This window comes from Passer montanus, unplaced genomic scaffold, assembly GCF_014805655.1.
Source record: "Passer montanus isolate IOZ18808 unplaced genomic scaffold, ASM1480565v1 scaffold150, whole genome shotgun sequence".
Taxonomy (NCBI): Eukaryota; Metazoa; Chordata; class Aves; order Passeriformes; family Passeridae; genus Passer; species Passer montanus.
In genome coordinates, this window is record NW_024362052.1 from 1239143 (window position 1) to 1257024 (window position 17882).

Here is a 17882-nt window from a genome sequence, read left to right on the forward strand (position 1 = left end):
GCAGGCTCAGCTGTCGCCGCACAGCTTTGGAATTCCGCGTTGGCATCTCTTAAGGCAGCTCCTGGAAGGGCGCTCAGGGCCAAACCCGCTGCCGCGCTCTGCCGAACGGCCGGCACGAGTCAATAAAATCCCATCCCTCGTGGGATCTGCCATAACAATGGGACGCAAACAGACTTAGCCTTACGTACTGAAATGATGTCAAACAAATTAGCTTTGCCCGAGTTACTCAGACATTCTTGCAAAGCTCAGCCCTGTCCTCTCGTGTCTCGAGCCTGGCTGTGCTGTTTGCCAGAGGGAGCTGTGGAGAGGCTTCTCTGCTTTGGAGAAGGAGGAGAAAGGAAAGGTTCCTGCATTCCCTGCGCCCTCCCAAACAAAAAAACCTGAATAACAATTAAAAAAAAAAAAAAGGCAAAGAGCAAAACAGATTTAAAGTGCCAGGGCCCATGCTCTCACATTCCTGCAAGTGGATCATACTATTCCCCTTGGCTTGGGAAGCTGCAGGTGATGGCAGATGAACTGGCACACAGCAACAGTGCTCCAAAAACTTGGCTCTGGGCTCACAGACATACCCTGCCTAGGAAGCTGTCCCACCTCAGGCTGGCTCTCCACCAGCCTGGCTCCCATCAGCCAGGGGCAATGCTGCCATGCCACATTTTGTTCAGTCCTGGCCAGAAAACACACCTGGCATTTGAACACCAGGCATTCAAAATGCAGTAAACTGTATTTCTGCTTATTAAAGGACAAAATACTTTCATAAAGAAATGGCGCTAGGGAATCCATACAAGGCAACTTCCTTGCCAATATTCACCAAATAAATTCAACAAGAACTTTTGATCAAAAATTAGCATTTAAGTGGCTCTGACATGGGATCAAAACCTCACCTTTGGATACCTTTAACATTTCTATGAATTAGAAAAGTGAGCCCAGAGCTAAGGCAGATGAGCATTCACAGATGGCCCTAATTCCACAACCCCAAACCATCAAATTGAAAATTCCCCCAGAATGGCTATACAAGACATGCCTCAACTACCAAGTTTAGCTCATCCCAAACTGCTCCAGATAATAAGCATTTAAAGCAGTTTTAACACTAATTTGTCTGTGAAACTCTGTCTCATAGGCTATTTTTATGTTTATACTCATGAAAAATGGAATTAGAATTTTAATTTGACTCAAGCAACCTCTCATTTAGAGGTTTGCTTGCCCACAGGCCATGGGCTTCATCCCAAGCCAAACCCTGCTCTCAACCAAAACCAGCCTGTGCCCCAGCTCCCAACCCCAGCAGCCACAAAGAGGGAGCTCTTCCCACCTGTAGAGCCAAGAGCCAGAAGAGCCCCGAGTAGCAGAGCTCCCAGAGCAGCCTGGTGAACAGTTCCCTCTCCTCCAGCTCACCAAGGTCTGCTGCTCAAAGAACCTGCTCTTGCTTCCACTCAGTTCAGCGAGAGTAGGAGCAGCCCCAGCTCTAGTCACAGGACAAGATTTTATTGCTGTCGTGATAATTAATGACTACTTACACTGAGATTTCAATGAGTAGCTGCACTTTTTTTTATTTGTTCCTTAACTGGGTCGTAAAGGAGGAGTCCTAAGCAGTTTCCTGGATTTGCAGTACAATAGGGACCTCTACAGGTGTTTCCCTGTTCTGAGCAAGGCTCAGGACAGGTCAGAGCAGCCACACCAGAGCTCTGTGACACACAGACCACAGAGCAGCCAGCACTGGGTTCCGTGCCAGCATTCACTGAAATCAGCAGGGCCATGAAGACCCTGCCTATGACAAGGCTGGAGCTGACTGAATCCAGCCTTCAGATTATTGATCTGCGTCGTGCCAAACGTCTGCTTTCAAACACACTTTGCCCTGATACTTTTTGGGATAGCTCTAAAAGTTAAAACACAAACAGTAAATCCACACTTGTATCACACAAGAGAGCACTGAACTGAATATTCAAAAAGAAACTCTTGCTGTTTGCCATCAAACTTGCATCTTACCAAATCTGACCAGTCTTTCCTCTCTCTCAACACTTACTGTGTTATTGGTCTACCCAAGCACCATTTCTTAAAAGAAGTCACAAAAGAATGATCTACATTTTAAAAAGGTTTGAAGTCTGACATCTCTCCATCATGTGGGTTTAATCCCTCCTTGTTTTAGTTCTCCACAGAACATCATCCTTAAAGCCTTGCTTTCTAGGGATGGTCTAAAGGCAATCCATTAAGAACTGCAACCTTCAGGGGTGACAGGAGTAATTCTGAACTCAATTATGAAATCAATTACACTACCAAGTTAGCCTTCTCCTTGTGGGATGCTACAGTGCATTTCATGGACCAGAAATGAAACATAACAAATAACAGGTGTAAAGAATTACTAAGCTCTAAAATTTTGCCAAGAGGGATATGATTTTTTGGGTTTGATTTTGGTTTTGGGGTTTTGTTGGAGGAGGAGGGGAGAGTTGGGGTGTTTTTTTTCGGGGGGTTCTGGTTTGGTTTCTTTTTTTGCATGAAGCTGAGAATCACTAGGAAGTGAGCAGTTCCACAGCTGGTTCTTAGTACATAAACACAAGGCAGGACTGCACTGCTGCAGCAGCACCAATGAGATTTGTACTTTTACTGTGTGATGGAGAAGAAACCCTGGAAATCCTCATTATCCAAATATACTGTGGGTTACTAGGAATAACAGAAAATCTCCAAGGAAAAACTGTCTCTTACCTGCATGCCAGACACCAGTGTGTCCCAACCAGCAAGTGAGACAGGGACACTGTGCACTCAGAGCATCAATCCAGCTCCTTACACTTTCCTCCAAAACCAAGTCAAGTGTCTTTAAAGCCATCTTTTTCCCCAGGCTTGCACCTCTGTCTGCAACAGACCTTGCTGGGATCAGGGAAACTGCAGGCCACCCACACAGCTGAGCAGAAAATGGGAGTTGAATTCAGGGAAGATGTTCCAGTGGCAGCCCAGCACACCTGCACAGTGGCTGCAGATGCCAGTGGAGCAGGTTCAGGGCTGGGTGGCTTAAGGGCAACCCAGCTTGAGGGATGTGCTGCAGGAAAATCCAGTGGGCTTTCACCAGCCTGGATCATGCACAGGGCAAGTGCTCCATCCTTCAGAAAGGAAGATCCTGGTCTTTGATGTCTCTGGCTTGTCCCTGCTGAGCTGCTGCCTCCCACAGCTTAAGGCAGCCCTGCCTAAAAGGCACACAAACACAGGGGCTCCTCTTGAAATGACAGTTTTTGGCACGTGCAGCTGGAAAGGGAAGGAGAAGCTTACAACTCTCTTAATTATGCCACTACAGAAAGAGTCTGAGCCTGATAAATCAGCTAGGAAAGATGATCCTGATCCTCTGACAGGCCAGTTCTGCAGGAAATTCAGCACCGTAAGCAGCAACACACCATTCCAGGCTGGCAGCATCTGTCACTTATCAAGGAAGGGCTCAGCAGGGCTGACTCCCTGAAGCAATCTGAGGCCATGCAAATTCCCTCAGCCCAGCTGCACTGTGAGTCAGTCATGCAGCCATGCCTCACATACAGCTGGGGCCTGCTCTGAGGCTGTGCTTCTGCAGGGCAGGCACCCAGCACACACGTGGTGAGGAACCCCATATTGGAAGCTGTGACTCCACTTGGAAAAAGAGAACTAAAATAAAGCAAGCATCTTCCTTTCCTTCCTGCCTTGCCTTCTTCCCAACTTCATCCTGCTATTTTATTCTCATTCTGTCCTGACACCAAGTCTCATTTTGCATAGCAGAGACTTATCTGGTGCTTCACTCTACACTTTTTTCTTACACTGGCAAAAAAATACCAGCAAACTCTCACTTCCAAAGCCACCTTGGGCCTGAAAGCCAACTAGAAGAACATATTTCACTATGTAGTCTCCTGCTAAGTTGTGGCCCTTAAGTAGACCTTCCTTTTCATTCACGTGTAACCAAACTTGAAAAAAATCAAGTCAGAGTATGTTGCTGTAGGTACAAATGGCTCACTGCAATGAGTAAATACCACTGAAAAGGCACTTGCATATCCTGCAGGTCACCTGCTTGGCCTCTGATAGACAAAGGGTGTAACAAACATCAGTAAGAGGACATGCAAACAAAATGCATATCTCTCTCCAACAGTTATCTTTGGGAAAGGTGAAGTCCTGGTGTTCCAACTCGTGCCCTTAGAACTTGTGTGACAAGTGCCTGGACCCCTGAGCCAGGTGTGTAGGGTGTCTGCTCCAAGACAGTCTCTGCAATGGAGAAGGACTGGTCCTTGGGAAGTGAATCCAACACTGGCACAGGAAGAGAACTCATTGGGGAGAGGAAGATTCATTCACATGACAAAAACCCTAAGGCTTTTCATCCTTTGGATATTCACTCTAGAATTTTCTCTTGAGATCAATGAGCAGGATCTCTCACCTGTGTTCTCCTAATGACATGCACATTTTCCATTTCCGTGCGAGATGGGTGAAGGGTGTTTTTCATTTGTGAGGATGTGCAGACTGTAATTCATACTGAATTGCCCTCTCACCACATGTGTGTGTGACAGAAAATGGTAGGGCCACAACCAAAACCTGACTTGAAGACTGTCAAGAGCACATGTTACCCAGCAGTGGAATCTAAGAAAAGGTCAGAAGAGTGGAAAAAAGCAAACAGTGCAAAGATTTGAAGATCTGACTGGAGATGAAGAAGACCAAAAGGCTGATGGCTGGAAAAACTGGTGTCAAAGTGCAGAGGAGTAGTGTCCATCCACTCTCACCAGCAATGCTTTTTGCATGTGGATGTGCTGATTGCTCCCTCTGTTACATGAGATTCTGAGCTGTGTGTGATGTGGTGTTTTATTTACTGGTATCACAGAGCCAGGATGGCTCAGCTACTGACCAAGATGCCCACATGAGAAGCCCCCTGAACTTCAGACCATTGATGCACCACACACACCTCTACCCTTTCAAACCCCACCTTTCATACACTTCAGCATTGTCACTGTAGTCTCACAAATACACATTTTTTAAACAAACAGCATGCATCCTTGTTGTCAAAACAAACTCGCAAAACAAAGAAATGAGCTTTCAGCAGGGCACCTGAATTTAGGAGTCAATATTTTTCCACAAGACCTCAATGTACCAACTGCCTTTCTCTGGCAGATGGCTGAGCACAGCAGATGAGTCTACAATGTGCAGCAGCTGAAATGAAAATCTGAGAGTCATCTCTAGTCACATCAGCACCAGCAAACACTCCAGCTGTCAGTGAGAAGTCCCAGTTAGTGCCACCATCTTCAGAACCAATTTTCTTCCCTTTTCCTTGAACCAAATCTTCACACCTTCCCAATTTTTTGTAGATATGATGAATGGAACCAAGCATCCAATATGCAATCTGTTAGTCCAGGGTGGAACCAAATCCCTAAAATAATTTATTTCTTAAGTGGTCACATTGTCCTCATAATGCGCAAATGGCATAGAGAAAGTCTGTTTCCTGGGAAAAACTGTAGTGAAGTTTAATAACAAAATTCCAGCTTCTCTAGCAATTCAAGTCTCGTGCAGGAATCAGGGTGCAGCAAGGCAATGTTCTGCCTGAAATTCCATGGAACTGCAGAGCTGCTATAGGATGTTTGGGAAGAGGAGAGTTCTTTGTCACAAGCACACTCCATAATCCATTTTGAGAAAGGCGTCTGGTTGCTTTGCTTATGAAAATGATAAAACGTGCCATGCCCAGAGGTGTCACGGTCTGATTTTCCAGGAATTGCCTACTCTCTATATTCTAGTTTAAGGACAGAGAGCCAGACGTTTTCTTCAGTCCAAAGGATTTGTCCTTTATGGCACCAGAAGCCCTTACTTGGCCCAGCACACCAATGGTAACCATTGGGTTGGGGGAGGGCTGTTTATTCACACACACAGCCAGCAGACAGCAAAATCAGAACCCAAAGGTTAGGGATCAGGGCATGATGTCCAGAACACAGCTCCACTGTGAGAGAGGTGGTGCTTATCCTCCAGAGGAGAAAAAAAAAGAAGAAAACAAAACCAAACAAAACACACAAAAGACCAAAGCAGAACACTGTACGAGTGCTTGAAATGACTGCAAACAGCTAAAACCAACCAGTTCTCCCCATGGCAAACAGTGGGCACAGGACCGTGCCCAGAGGCCTGCCAGTGTCCTCAGCTGCTTGGACCTGAGCACGATCCACCCTCACCCAAGAGAGGAAGTCTTTCTTCAACAACACAGAGCCTGTCAGTCCTACAGGAGCTCCCTTGGCGCGCTCCTCTGCCGTTCCCTGAGCCCATCTCCTCAGCGAGGCCGGGGTGCCTGTCCGATGCCAGGGGCCTTGCTCCTCAGCAGGCAAAGCGGTGAGCGTTCCAGCGCCGCGGCTTCACAACGCCGTCTCACCCACGCACACCTTGTAGGGGGATTGCAGCTTCCTGCATCTAAAGCAGACACCATCATGTGATTCATATCAGCCAAACCTGAAACTGCAGCAGCCCGCACAGAACCAAAATGGAACCCCCTAATTCGGTGAGGCAGCCCAGAGGAGCCCCATGGTTCAGACAACTGCACCACTGGTCACACCAGAAATCAGAGGGAGAGAGCGTTAGTTCCTTTAAGATCACACCACAGATTAGTAGCAGGCAAAAACACAATCCCAATGCCTTCAAAACTCGCCCCACTGAAATTCAGATCAATTTAATCAGAAGGCTCCAGATTTCCCATACCTCTTTCTTACATAGCAGTAGATGATGGCAAGTATTCCACTGGTCAGTATTCCTATACCAATCCCCACAGCAATGTAGCGCTCATAAGAATTATGTGCATATGAATTTAGTGTTAAATGTTCACACCTTTCTCCATTATAACCTGCAAGGCACCTACAAAATAAATACACATCATGCAAATATCATTCAGAGCTTGTCTTGCTTTCTATTTCACACACACATTAGTTTTCATCTGTTTTGAACTCATCACAAGAAGTCTAAACAAGGAGGGGCTGAACCTGGTGCTCACTCAGAACCTCTTCTCTCCACCAAGACTACCACTTGTCCCAGTTTATCTAGGTTAAAGCTAACTTGAGCACTGCAGTCACAGCAGCAATGCAGTCTAAGCATCCCCTGGTTGTGCAGGGTGTGGACCAAAAGCATTGTGCTCTGCTGATCCTCAGCTGCTCTAACGTCTCCAGAGGCCAAGGCTGCCCACTATGTATCCTAGAGAACAGTAAGGACACCATGGTCCTCATTGTGGAATAAGGGAGTTGGAGCTGGTATGTTGGAATATCCTGTTCCCTTCTTGGTACTCACTGTGGACATCTACTGACTCCTGTACTACTAACTTCAATACCAGCTGTGATTTGAGATGGCACCACAGCAGTCATCTACAAAGCTGTGAATTCCCCCTCTCCCTTCCTCAGTTTTACACTAGCATAGCACTGCAGCCTTGTTAGCAGTCCTGAGGCACCACAGCACTCAGGTCTGTACCCAAGTTTAATCCTGCAAATACCTGACTGGCACTGTGAAGCTGCACATGCAGCACGTTCAGAATCAATGCCAGTGTCATTTTTGAAGAAGGGTATAATAGGCAGCAGCTCTTACTTGCATATGGGCTTCCTCAGTTCGCTGTGGAAGGCGCAGAGCCCATTGATACAATAGCTGTGGTGCTCCTCAAGGCATGTCTGCATCAGCTTCAAGAGCTTTGGCTGCTCTGTATAATCCACTGTGAAAGAATGAAGTCATGTTATGTTTAGGACAAAATAACATTTAAACATATTTTCACACCTGGAGCAGAACAAACACTATGCAGCAAACCCTCTGTACATCAGTTTACTGTGTGGTGTCTCATGAGCTAGTTCAGTCAGCACTGAACAGAGCAAGCTTCCCAGAAGGTCCAGCACAGCCTTGAGAAAGCACAAACTGTGAATAAATCACTTGCTATTGAGGAACATGTACAGAAATGTCTACGGGACATTCACACAGGGTAACATCAGCACTACCCACTCTGCAATCCAATCAGAAAAACCATGCCAGCAACAACGGGAATTTATGACACAAAGAGAGCACTGCATTATTCTCAGTGTCCTTCCCAGTCTGAATTAAATTAATAGTTATTTTCTTTTCTTTGTCCCAAGACAAACTATTGCACTTTGAGTGCTCCTCCCTGCCAGCTCTGCAGCCATGGATGAGGATGAATGGTGGGACTCCTCCCTCCTCTCCCTTCTCCATGGTTCAATGTTAGCATGACAGTTTTAACCTGCCAAGACTGCCCTTATTCCCTTATTCCTGGTGGTTCAAATGGGAATAAGGTCACAGGAACAGGGGTGCAGCAGGTGAGGAGAAAGCTCCAAAGCTTTGCCATCACTGCAGGCATCTGTTCCAACTGGTCTCTCTACCCAGTTCCAGGAATCACTGGTGGGGTGGGGTGTCCAAGCAATGACTTGCTATTTCAAGGGACTGCCTCAGTGACAGCTGAAGGTGATTTCCTAACAGAGTGCATGTCAACAGCAGCTTTCAGTTATGACCACAAGAAAAATAACATCTTGCAGCAAGGTAACAAGGTCTGCTCAACAAAGGTGACTCAACAAAGGTACAGCAAGCAGAACCCTTCCTTTCTGACTAAGTGCTGAATCAAGGTCTGGAGATCATACAACCATGGAACCATTGCCACGGACACAAGCCTCAAGCCTCCTTGAGGGCAACTTGTGACCCCACCACACACATTTCAGGATTAACAGCACCAACCCCCTAGACTCCCAATCAAATTCCAGTCTGCGCCATTTAATGGCAGGAACCTCCTTTGTGTGCTCTAAGTAGTTTTGGGGTTTTTTTCTTCCTCCTCTCTGCAGCTTTATCAGAGGTGACAAGCAATGGCAAACAGCTGCTCTTGCTAGAGCAGCTCTCAACTTCAGCTGTGCATGATGTGGTTTGGACACCCAAAAGGCATGATGCTATCACTGACACTCAGATCAAACAACTCCTTTGAGAACAGTGTCTCAAACCTGACAGAGTAACCAGACTTGCAGCTTCAGAAGAGACTTAGGGAGAAGTGGCAATTCAGATCTGCTTGAAAAAATTACTTTTGGCTTACTGCACTTCCTCAGAAAAGCTACAGAGGTGGGAGAAGCACGTCTTGTTTCAGAATGAACTTCTAATGAGTGAGAAAAGGGCATCTTAGCCATCCTTCCACAGATAAGTTAGCCACAAGTTTGTCTTCGCTCTGTGGGGTCTAGAAACACAATGCAAGGGAGGAAGTTGGTGCTGGCTAAACAGGGGCTCTACTATCCAGCTCTGGCTCTTTCTGGCTGCCTCTGGGAAAGCTGCTGACAACCTCTGGAGACAGGCTTGTTGGCTAAGAGCACAGTCAGCAAAGGACCAGGCCTTAGAGGGACAGACTTCAGGAAGAAGTTAAGAAAGGGCAGTTTTCAGGATAAAAAGACAGATTTTGGGTGGATGGATGACCCTACTGGCTGCACTGAAGAACAGTACACTGCCCCCTGATGAGGAAAGCACAATGGAAAGCATGTGGTCAGCAGAGCTGCAGTCAGCAGAGCTGCAGGAGGAGCATGCCAAGGAGATCCAGGATGGTGGGGGCTCAAATGCCCTCTCTGGTTATGTCTGGAGTACCTGCACAACAGCTACCTAAGCTCTGCAGGGAAGAGTTTCAGAAAACAGACAACGGCACATCCACACTTTTCCCAGGAACCTCCTCAAACACTGGGGCACCAACTGTTTTGAATCACCATTTCAGCACAAAGACCACTAGAAAATCACTGAAAATACCCTTTAATGGGAGACCTCAGCCAGCATTTCCCACTGTTCAAAGTACCACTAGGGCTGCTAGGCCCTGAGAAGGTCTCTATTGTACAAGTTTAGCTTTTAATTTCCATCTCTTCCACGAGGGGAAGAAAGAAAATAAACCTGAGGAAGATACAAATTCACACCCCAGAGGCACAAAATCCCCAGCCACCTCTACCTCAACTTCGACCAGGTGCATTTCCACATCCCAAAATCCCTCCTCGCTCACACCAGCTCTGCCGAGAGGTGGCAGACTTCCACCTACCCACATCTTCAGGAAACCTGGCTTTGTGCAGGCACAGGAACCTCTTCCCCGAGTGCCGGTGTCATTAGAAACGCAGGTCAGCCCAGAGCAGCAGCCTGCCTAGAAAGCACCTGACACAAACCTTTGTCGCTGTCAGGAGGAACAGCTTGGTCCAATGTGGCTAAGATCAGCTATTAGGTCTACACACAAAAATTCCATGTGCTAATTATTTTGACATTGCAAAAGTACAAATTACCTCTGAAAGAATGAGTCTTGAAAACAAAAAGGATGATTTCCTAGTCTGCCCCAGAGTATTATGTTAATTCCTATCATACTGCCTGCCTAGATACTAAACAAGCTGTTGAATAAACAGGTGCATGTGCCCTTTCATGTCACGTGAAGAGAGAGAAACATGCCGTGTAAGCACTTGACAGCTGCCTGCAACTGAGTCATTCAAAGAGATACACCTGGCAAGATGTGACATGAAATCAGGCTTACAGGTACTTGGAAGCCTGGGCTTGCCAAAACTAACAGACTGGCAACAAAAGGAGTCAGCCAGTAAGACCGTGACAGCTCAGTCCCAGAGCACCCTGCACCAGGGAGGAAAGGCAGTGGGAAAGAGGCAGGGAAGGGCTCAGTCCCAGCTCCAGGGCCTCCTTTACAGGCTGCAGGGAAGCAGCTGATGGCCATCAAGAGATTCCATGTTTTTCCCAGTGCAACCAAGACCTTCCCTACTCCTGGCTGCCCATTTTGCCATGAAGGCCATGCCGTGCCAGTTCCCAGCTCCTCTCCATGACCCTTTCCGCTTCTCAGCTAATCACTGAGCCTAAAATTCCCCAGCCCCAGTGCTGGTGACAAGTAAAGCCTATGCGACATAAAAGGAGAAAATAGGACCAGACCTTGTAAATAGCAGGCCAAGAGATACAGCAGAAATTAATGGTTTTCTACAAACAGCACCTCAGTCCCCAAAGGGCTTGAATCCCACAAGAAACCACCAGTTTCTCTAGTGATACTGAACCAGGAATTCATGTCCTCAGAACCCAGTATTACTAAACCCTGGCAAGTAAACCTTCTCATGAGCTTACAGTGCACAGGAATAGAAGCTAACAGCAAACTGGAGAGATTCAGTGAGTTGCTGTAGTGTCTTTTTAAGTATTTCTTTTCAATCTTTATTCTGGAAAGGCTGTTTATTAACTTTTCACTGGCTTTGTAAGAGGTCTACCAAAATACAATTTTAACTCCCTGTGTAAATGTGTGCTTGAATGTTTGTGAACTTGATTCTACCCTTGAGTAGAATTCTCTCAAAGGAAAATGCTGGTATCCAGTTGATTACCACAGCTCCAGCTGCCACAAAGGTTCACAGACTACAACACACATAGCTGTGACCCTGTAAATAAGCCTCTTCTTTGTTGAAACATGACCCATTGCTCCTGCTTTCTAGAAACAACACTAACAGGGCATTTAACGAACCACAAGGTATTTCCACTTCATTATCCTCCTGTTTGCTGTATGCACCTCTGCAAGAATCGTGTCACAGACAGACTAAACCAGACCACAGTGCTGCACTGATAAACCAAAGCACTGCGGTCAAAAATCAACACCTCACCGATTTCACATGCATACAAGTGTGTATACATATTTTATGTATATATATAAGGAACCCACACACACAGTACGTGTATGGATCAATGTATATATAACACTCTGCCACTATGACAGATCAGAAATGAAAATAAAACAGCTGGACTTGTTATGAAAAAATAATAAAAACCTTATGGCTCTCCTAAAAAAAGGCTTGGAAGATATCCTGTGACAACTTAGAATTAACAGAAGATTATTTGTATGCCTGTTTACATGCCTTTCAAAGTACAGAGACACTAAAAATCGCAGTTAGATTCTTCTCCTCCTTTACTGACCTGCCAAAACCTCATTCCCAGATGGCACAGCTCTCCGAAAGCAATGACATCACCAGCATCTCAGGTAACATCAAGAATGCAGCTGGCACGATAAACACAGCTTTGCTCTCAGAGGTTGGCAGGTAAAAGAGCCTGGGTTCACATTTCAGTCAGGAAAAAGAAAGGATGAAGGGAGAGAGCCAGCACTCTGAGGAGGGCTGTGAAAGCCCAGACAGCCAAAAGCAAAACTGCAACAAAGACAGAAACTAGTGAGTAATAACTCATGACAGGTATTGCTCGAAGTTGTGCCTGTTCATTCTCACTTCTGCGCACTGAGGTGCGTGCAGAGGACAGACAGAAACCAAGCACCAGGCCAAAGTGACAGAAACTGCCATCAGAAACCCCGATCATCAGCCTGAAAATGTCTCCTTCCAATCATGACTGAACTTGAATTAAATGATCCTTCAGCTGCTCATTGCTGAGCCTACCCCTGCTGGGTGGCACCCTTACTCCAGAGAGGCTTCAAAGGTTCCATGAAGAAATCAGCTTATCTCATAAATCCCAGTGTCCAAGGCACAGAGCATCACAGCAGCTAGCATCACATATATAGGTGGAGGTTTTGGTTTGTTGGTTGGGTTTTTTCCCCTGACAGATTAAAGAGACAAACAACACAAAAAATCAATACCTTCAGCGTTGTTTTTTGTCCAGTTATTCTGTAAGTCAGTGCTGAGGGATGAAGCAGTAATAGCTGAGTCTTCACTTAATGCCCCCATTGCTGTATAATGCAAATAGATGCTTAGTGGAACAGAAAAGCTCAGTACATCCATTCAAGGTTTACTTCACCCAGAAAGCACTTCATACAAGATGCACTTCAAACAAACCCCAGAGAAGGCAGCAATATCATAATTCATTTAAAACACTCTTGCCTCAAACTTCCTTTTGCCATAGCATACTAATGATTGTGGGACAACAAACGATGGCTTGCAAATTTCCCAAAATACAAATCCATCCTGTTTTCCATTCTATTATCTCACAATAGATACATGTAACATAGCCTTGCATCTATTTACCTATTTAAGTAGCTTATTTTCAAAGAATCTAAATTACATCCTATCAGTTAAAATTTCATCCAGGTTTCAAATGGCTGAAGTAGCTCTGCTTCCTACCTCTCTGCACGCCTCCCACCCCACCGCCTATTTCAGAAGGAGAAAGGCTTTGTTTCTGTTTAACAAAGCTTGGCACCTCACAACACAGAAAAGCCTCTTCCAAACCTACCTTTCAGCAAAATATAGATTAGCATTCCAAATGCCATGGCAGGCAGCTGCTTTAACACCTTCTCAGGTCTTCTTTCCAGGTGGCTTGCTTGCTCTGCTTATCTGCGCTCCCGTGTTTTCTCTTGCACTTATACGCCAGGAAGCGTCATCTCCTGTTCTCACCAATCAAGAAAAGGTGCATCTGGTAACAACCTAACCCCCAGGGCAACCACACATTTATTTAGGAAACTGCTATTATCTAGCAATGGCATCAGGTTTTCTTTTGAAACCCTGGTTTCCTATTACCTGTGGGCATAAAGGTACAGTTTTGGAGTGAAACCCAGAATCTGACAGTGCAGAAGAACAAAAAAACAGCCAAACAAAGGTGAGCCAAACAAAATACGATGTGAAAACGTGGTGTTTCCTTCTCTTCACAATGTAGGTCTTATATGACTTCCAGGAGGACATTCACCCTCAGGATGCTACACTGGAGTTGAAGTGCAGAGACCAGTCCCTGCTCTGCTAATGTTCCTCCCCTGGTCCTCCCTGTCCCTCAGTCCCTGCCATCCAGCAGAGGAACTGCGGGCACAGCTAGTGCCGAGATTAGGAAGCGATCAGGCACAAAGATAATGGACGGTGTTCTAGCTCAGTGACTGCCAGCGGGAGGCCTTTGATCCCAGGCGCTGCAAGCCTGAGGGCTGTGCTAATCACTTTCCATTCAGCCTGGCTGTGCCCAGCCCGGGAAGCAAGGCAGCCCACTGGCCGGTGCCAGGTCTGGGATTGCTGGCTAGAGCTGCGGGGCACAAGTCCAGACCTGGCTAGGCACAAGCAGTGAAGAAACACAGACTGAAAGAGCAGGTAAACCGTTGCCTCCTATAGCAGCAGATGCCTTAATTTCTGCCAGAAGAGCCCATCTCTGCCTGTCCAAGAAGCGACTATGCTTAATGGGAACACTCATACCTTTCACATGCTGTTTGCAGGGTCTCTAGAAAAGACCTGTCAAACATGCTTCTCATACTAAACCACTCTCCACAGCTCCAAACACTGTCCAGCTTCCTTGGTCACAGGCAGCTTGGAACAAGTAGGACTGGTCTATCTGAAGGGTACTGATGTGCCCAGACTAGAGCAGTTAACTGGAAAATCCCAGTTCAGTAACACACTGAGACATCAGAGCTACATAGTTCACCTCAGCAACAACTCTCACTTCCTGAACCATGAGCTCCAAGCAACAAAAACATTTCACAAATTTTAGATTTTAAAACTCAGTCTTTTACTAAAGACTTAAACTAAATAAGTGCCCTGGTAACTCTGCTGTGGAGAGGGAGAATGTGAGCCAAGCATTCTCCTCAGTGATCTGTAGAATTACATCTAACCACTTCACGTGTTAAGGGAAAAACACAAGCTAGTTATGCATATTTTAATTATGCCTTTTGCTGCTCACAGACTGCATTCCAGGAGGCTTTTCCCTTCCTTTGCTATCCTGAATTGCTGCATGCCTGCACACTGATTGAGCGCAACCTTCACACTCCCTGGATGGACAGGAGTGTTTATGCCTACCTGGATAACCTCTGCTATCAGTCCCAAGCAGGGATGAGGTTCGTGAGCCTTGCTTTCAACACTCAGCTGCACAATGGCAGTTTAATCTGGCCTGAATCCGAGCCCAGGCTTTGTCATGAGGCAACACAATGGGTGTGGTAGGCCTGGGACAAGGCTGTAGTGGGCAAGGCCGTGCTCCATCTGCCGCAGGGTGTTTATCCTTGGACAAACCTTGACCAGGTCGGGCACACCAGCGTGCTTTCTGTGTTGTCTAATGGGCCCTTCCCTCTGGATGCTCCTTCTGGATGTTCTCCCAGCGGAGAGCACTCTCAGGGATGCCTCCAGCAACTCTGCAGACAGCATGCAGTGGAGCCAAGCCCGGGCCTCCCAGGCTGCACTGTAATGCTAACCCAGCTACCACAGGATAAAGGGAAAAGGCTTGCAATGCACAATGACCTGCTTGTAGGGCATGACACAGGCAGGCTCGCTCAAGGGACAAGCACAGTGCCTTAAATGGTTACTCTGCCAAAAAACACAGAGATGATCAGAGTTAAACCCAACAAAACAAATAGCAAACAGATGGACACAGCAATGGCTGAACACACAACAAACAAAGGAAGAACACAACCATGCCCCAAACCACATCAACACCCTCCAGCAAGACCAAGGTAACAGCGAACAAGTTTTATTCCATCTTTCAGTCATGGGTTGATGAGTCCAAGTACAGTCTCCATAGGTGCCTTTATCTTCCTACCACTTATATTACCACATGAATTTATATTACCACCTACATTTAAAAAGACAAGCAAGTGTCTGCACCATTGGCACTGTATATTTAATAACAATCCTGTCAAATTTCTGCAAACATCGTGCTAAAGCAAACTCAAAATCCATCACAAGAACAGCCAGCATGGAAATGATGCTCCACCTTGACTTATTTATCACAGTAAGGGCATTTTTCCCTTTAACAGCAAGAAAACTTAGCCACAGTCTTTTTCCTTCCCTTCCAAGTCATCCATAGCCCATTAGCAAACACCTAAGGCTCCTGATGAAAATAAATCAGTAATCCCAGCCCAGATAAAAACATGTAGAAGTCTAAACTGTCTACTACTACCTTCAGTGGCAATGTCACCAGTGCACACTGGTGCTGAACTGGCATCTCAGCAACTTCTACACTGCATAGGACTGTTCTAGATCCGTCCAGGAACCAGCTTTTGGAATAGAAGCATACTGATCCTATCCCATATGCTCTTCTCTAACCAGCAAAATACTGTGGCCATTGAAGCCAAGGCTTACAACATGGACTAAAAAGCCCTCTTCATGCAGTTTTGAAAAATAAGAGAATCATTAAATGGTTTAAAGTTCCAACACAAATATTTCGTGAGGGATAAAGTTTCTCCTCCGTCTCCTGCTGCAATACCTATGTTGTATGTGTATAGTAATTTAAATTACTTTCCACTCAATTTCATTCTATCCCATTCAATTTCAATCAAATTCAGCCCAATCAACTGTTCAGGTTTGAGGGGTTGTTGTGAGATGGGGCTGTTATGCACCAAAATAATGGGCCCAGACTCCAGCTTCAATTCTAGCTACTTATTCACGCTTACCTCTTGCAGATGTTTCAAGTCAGCATTTCACCAGCATTCAAGCTTATTTGACTATTTTAAAACATTTACTGAACATTTGCATTCATGTCAACATTACTGCCTGGCCACTGCTGGCTCTACTTGTTCAAAAATAAGTATTTAAGGACTCTGAACTACATCCAGAGTGCTTAGTGACCTCAGAACGCAAACCATGTATTTGAAAGATATCCAGCATGTCTTAGTTTTTATATTGTTTGAACAGGTCCCAAGTGTTTACAAGACCTTGATAACTGCCCCAATACACAGGTACAGCTGTAATTTCTGCTTTTCTTCATTCTCAAACATGTAATTGGCCACCACCACCACCATATCTGCATAGGCTGCATTCTCCAAGTTGATTTTGCTCACAATGAGTCAGTAGGAGGTAAGACAAAGTATTTGAACATTTTATAAACCATCAGCTTTGACATACCTGACATGAAAAAATAAATACAATGTAGAAATAAATATATTTGTAGTAAAAAATAAGTGTTTTGTGTATCAATAAATAGAACAACTTGGATTCTTCTTCCAAGGTAACCCATTTGCTCTAGTAAATGAGCTTTTTAGCGACCAGGAGTGTGTTCTTCAGAAGCATTGCAACAGTCATAGGTCCTACCCCTCCTGGCACCGGAGTGATAAAGGCAGCCTTCTTCTTCACTTCTAAGAGAAAAGAGAGAAAAGGCATTGACTAAGAACATTCCCAAACCTTTTTTCCCACCTGTGCATGAAGAGCTGTGATGGCAGGTACTGCAGGGAAGGGACCAGCCAAGGCAGAAGCTTTGCTGCAGCCACAGCAGGGATGGAACGTGGCCAGGATTGGGGCTGCGAGGTACTTCTCCTAATCTGAATGTATCACCCAGGGCTAGCTCTGGGCCAGGGCTGCACAACCTGTTCCAGCTGATCTACCTGCAGCACCTTGCCCTTGCACTCATGCAGCCTGTGCTCCAATAGAGGGAAGGTTATTCCCAAGGAAATCTCTTGGTAAGGGGCAATTTTTGCCCACGTGACCTGGGTGACCAGCTGTCCCAGGAACATCTGTGTGACATGAGGCCAAGCCCAGCGGGAGAGCAGCACAGATGTGCATCACTCCCATCTGTCAGCTGGGACACTGCACCTGCAGCATCCAGGAGAGCTATGGAAGCTGGAGATGCCATTCTGCAGGTAAGGAGGTGACACCCCCAAGTCTGTGTTCCTGAGGAGCAGCATGCAGAGCAACTACTGCCATCGACAGCAGAGCACCAGCAGCAGCCAAGTCACCTAGACAGCCTCTGTCTCCCACGAGATGGGGGACACACGACTGACACCATGAATGGTTTCAAGCATCAGCACTTTTTAACCCCCAGTACAACCCTTTCTACCCTGCTTCTCACATGCATGACACCTGTGATTGGTCAAAGCACCTCAGCATTCCATGCTTGTTTTCCTGATCGTCACCTGTTTTGCACAGCTGCACCCTATTAGGGATGAGGCTCAGCCATAGCCCCATTCCCTACAGCCCATAATCTGGTCTCCTACAACACATCCTAAAAAGACACCCTGAGATCATAGAAAAACTTAAAACTGGGAGAGTACAATTTTCTGTTTGATTAGTTTTTCTGCTTCA

The 17882-nt window shown here is 46.0% G+C and overlaps 1 protein-coding gene across 6 annotated transcripts in view; it reads right to left on the bottom strand.

Annotated features, from left to right (window-relative positions):
* Positions 1–4957: 4957 nt before the first annotated feature.
* LOC120498781 (probable bifunctional methylenetetrahydrofolate dehydrogenase/cyclohydrolase 2) overlaps positions 4958–17882 on the bottom strand; it is a 35464-nt gene continuing 22539 nt past the window's right edge. For 3 of the 6 annotated variants that reach the window (XM_039701896.1, XM_039701895.1, XM_039701900.1), the window contains 3 exons: positions 7528–7648; positions 6658–6810; positions 4958–6372 (listed from right to left, as the gene is read on the bottom strand). In XM_039701896.1, the coding sequence (XP_039557830.1) occupies positions 6318–6372; positions 6658–6810; positions 7528–7648 (329 nt within the window). In that variant the 3' untranslated portion in view covers positions 4958–6317. Of the gene's footprint in view, positions 6373–6657; positions 6811–7527; positions 7649–12547; positions 12638–15323; positions 16940–17882 lie in introns of those variants that run through there. The other 3 variants (XM_039701898.1, XM_039701897.1, XM_039701901.1) reach the window with 2 other exon arrangements.